Source organism: Austrofundulus limnaeus, unplaced genomic scaffold, assembly GCF_001266775.1.
Source record: "Austrofundulus limnaeus strain Quisiro unplaced genomic scaffold, Austrofundulus_limnaeus-1.0 Scaffold4623, whole genome shotgun sequence".
In the NCBI taxonomy this organism is placed as follows: domain Eukaryota; kingdom Metazoa; phylum Chordata; class Actinopteri; order Cyprinodontiformes; family Rivulidae; genus Austrofundulus; species Austrofundulus limnaeus.
In genome coordinates, this window is record NW_013957025.1 from 1,506 (window position 1) to 2,308 (window position 803).

Genomic DNA, 803 nt, shown 5'->3' on the forward strand with positions numbered 1-803 from the left:
AGAACAAGGTCCTGCACACATGACTCCTTTCACTTCACTTTTCTCAGCTGGGGGCGTTAAAAAAAAAGGCGCACGTGAAGAAAAAGCCACGCGCCGAACCGAGCTAAACAACATTTCTCACCTGAGATAATCTCCCGCTTGGCTTCATCTAGATGACTGGAAACAACGTCCCCCATGGCGGAAAAAAAAGTCGAGTTTCAATCCGCTGCAGAGCTCCGAGAAGAATACGGCGAGTCCGGTGCCTGTCCCTCTCTTGTCTCCTCTGTCCTGCTGTGTCTCTGTCCACCTGGAGAGGCTGTAAACTCTGGTTGACAGGGTTCTGGACCTGAACAAACACTTGGCCGACTGACAAACTTCCAGCGGGTCTTTTCCTCCGAGACACTCCCTTCTTCAGAGGAGGGACTCCCAACCTGCGGAGTGCTGCGTTCAAGGACTGTAGGGGAAAATCACACTCCCTTCTTCAGAGGAGGGACTCCCAACCTGCGGAGTGCTGCGTTCAATGACTGTAGGGGAAAGTAACACTCCCTTCTTCAGAGGAGGGACTCCCAACCTGCGGAGTGCTGCGTTCAAGGACTGTAGGGGAAAGTAACACTCCCTTCTTCAGAGGAGGGACTACCAACCTGTGGTGTGGTGCGTTCAAGGACTGTAGGGGAAAGTAACACTCCTTTATTTAGAAGAGGGACTCCCAACCTGCGGGGTGGTGCGTTCAAGGACTGTAGGGGAAAGTAACACTCCTTTATTTAGAAGAGGGACTCCCAACCTGCGGAGTGGTGCGTTCAAGGACTGTAGGGGAAAGTAACACT

At 52.4% G+C, this 803-nt stretch overlaps 1 protein-coding gene across 1 annotated transcript; it reads right to left on the reverse strand.

The window, feature by feature from the left end:
- Window positions 1-121: 121 nt before the first annotated feature.
- LOC106512176 (niban-like protein 1) lies at window positions 122-544 on the reverse strand (the record flags this gene model as incomplete). Its single annotated transcript, XM_014000845.1, is given in 1 exon segment — window positions 122-544. A coding segment is annotated over 1 exon segment (55 nt), but the record flags the coding sequence as incomplete, so codon positions are not given.
- Between the last annotated feature and the right edge of the window lie 259 nt (window positions 545-803).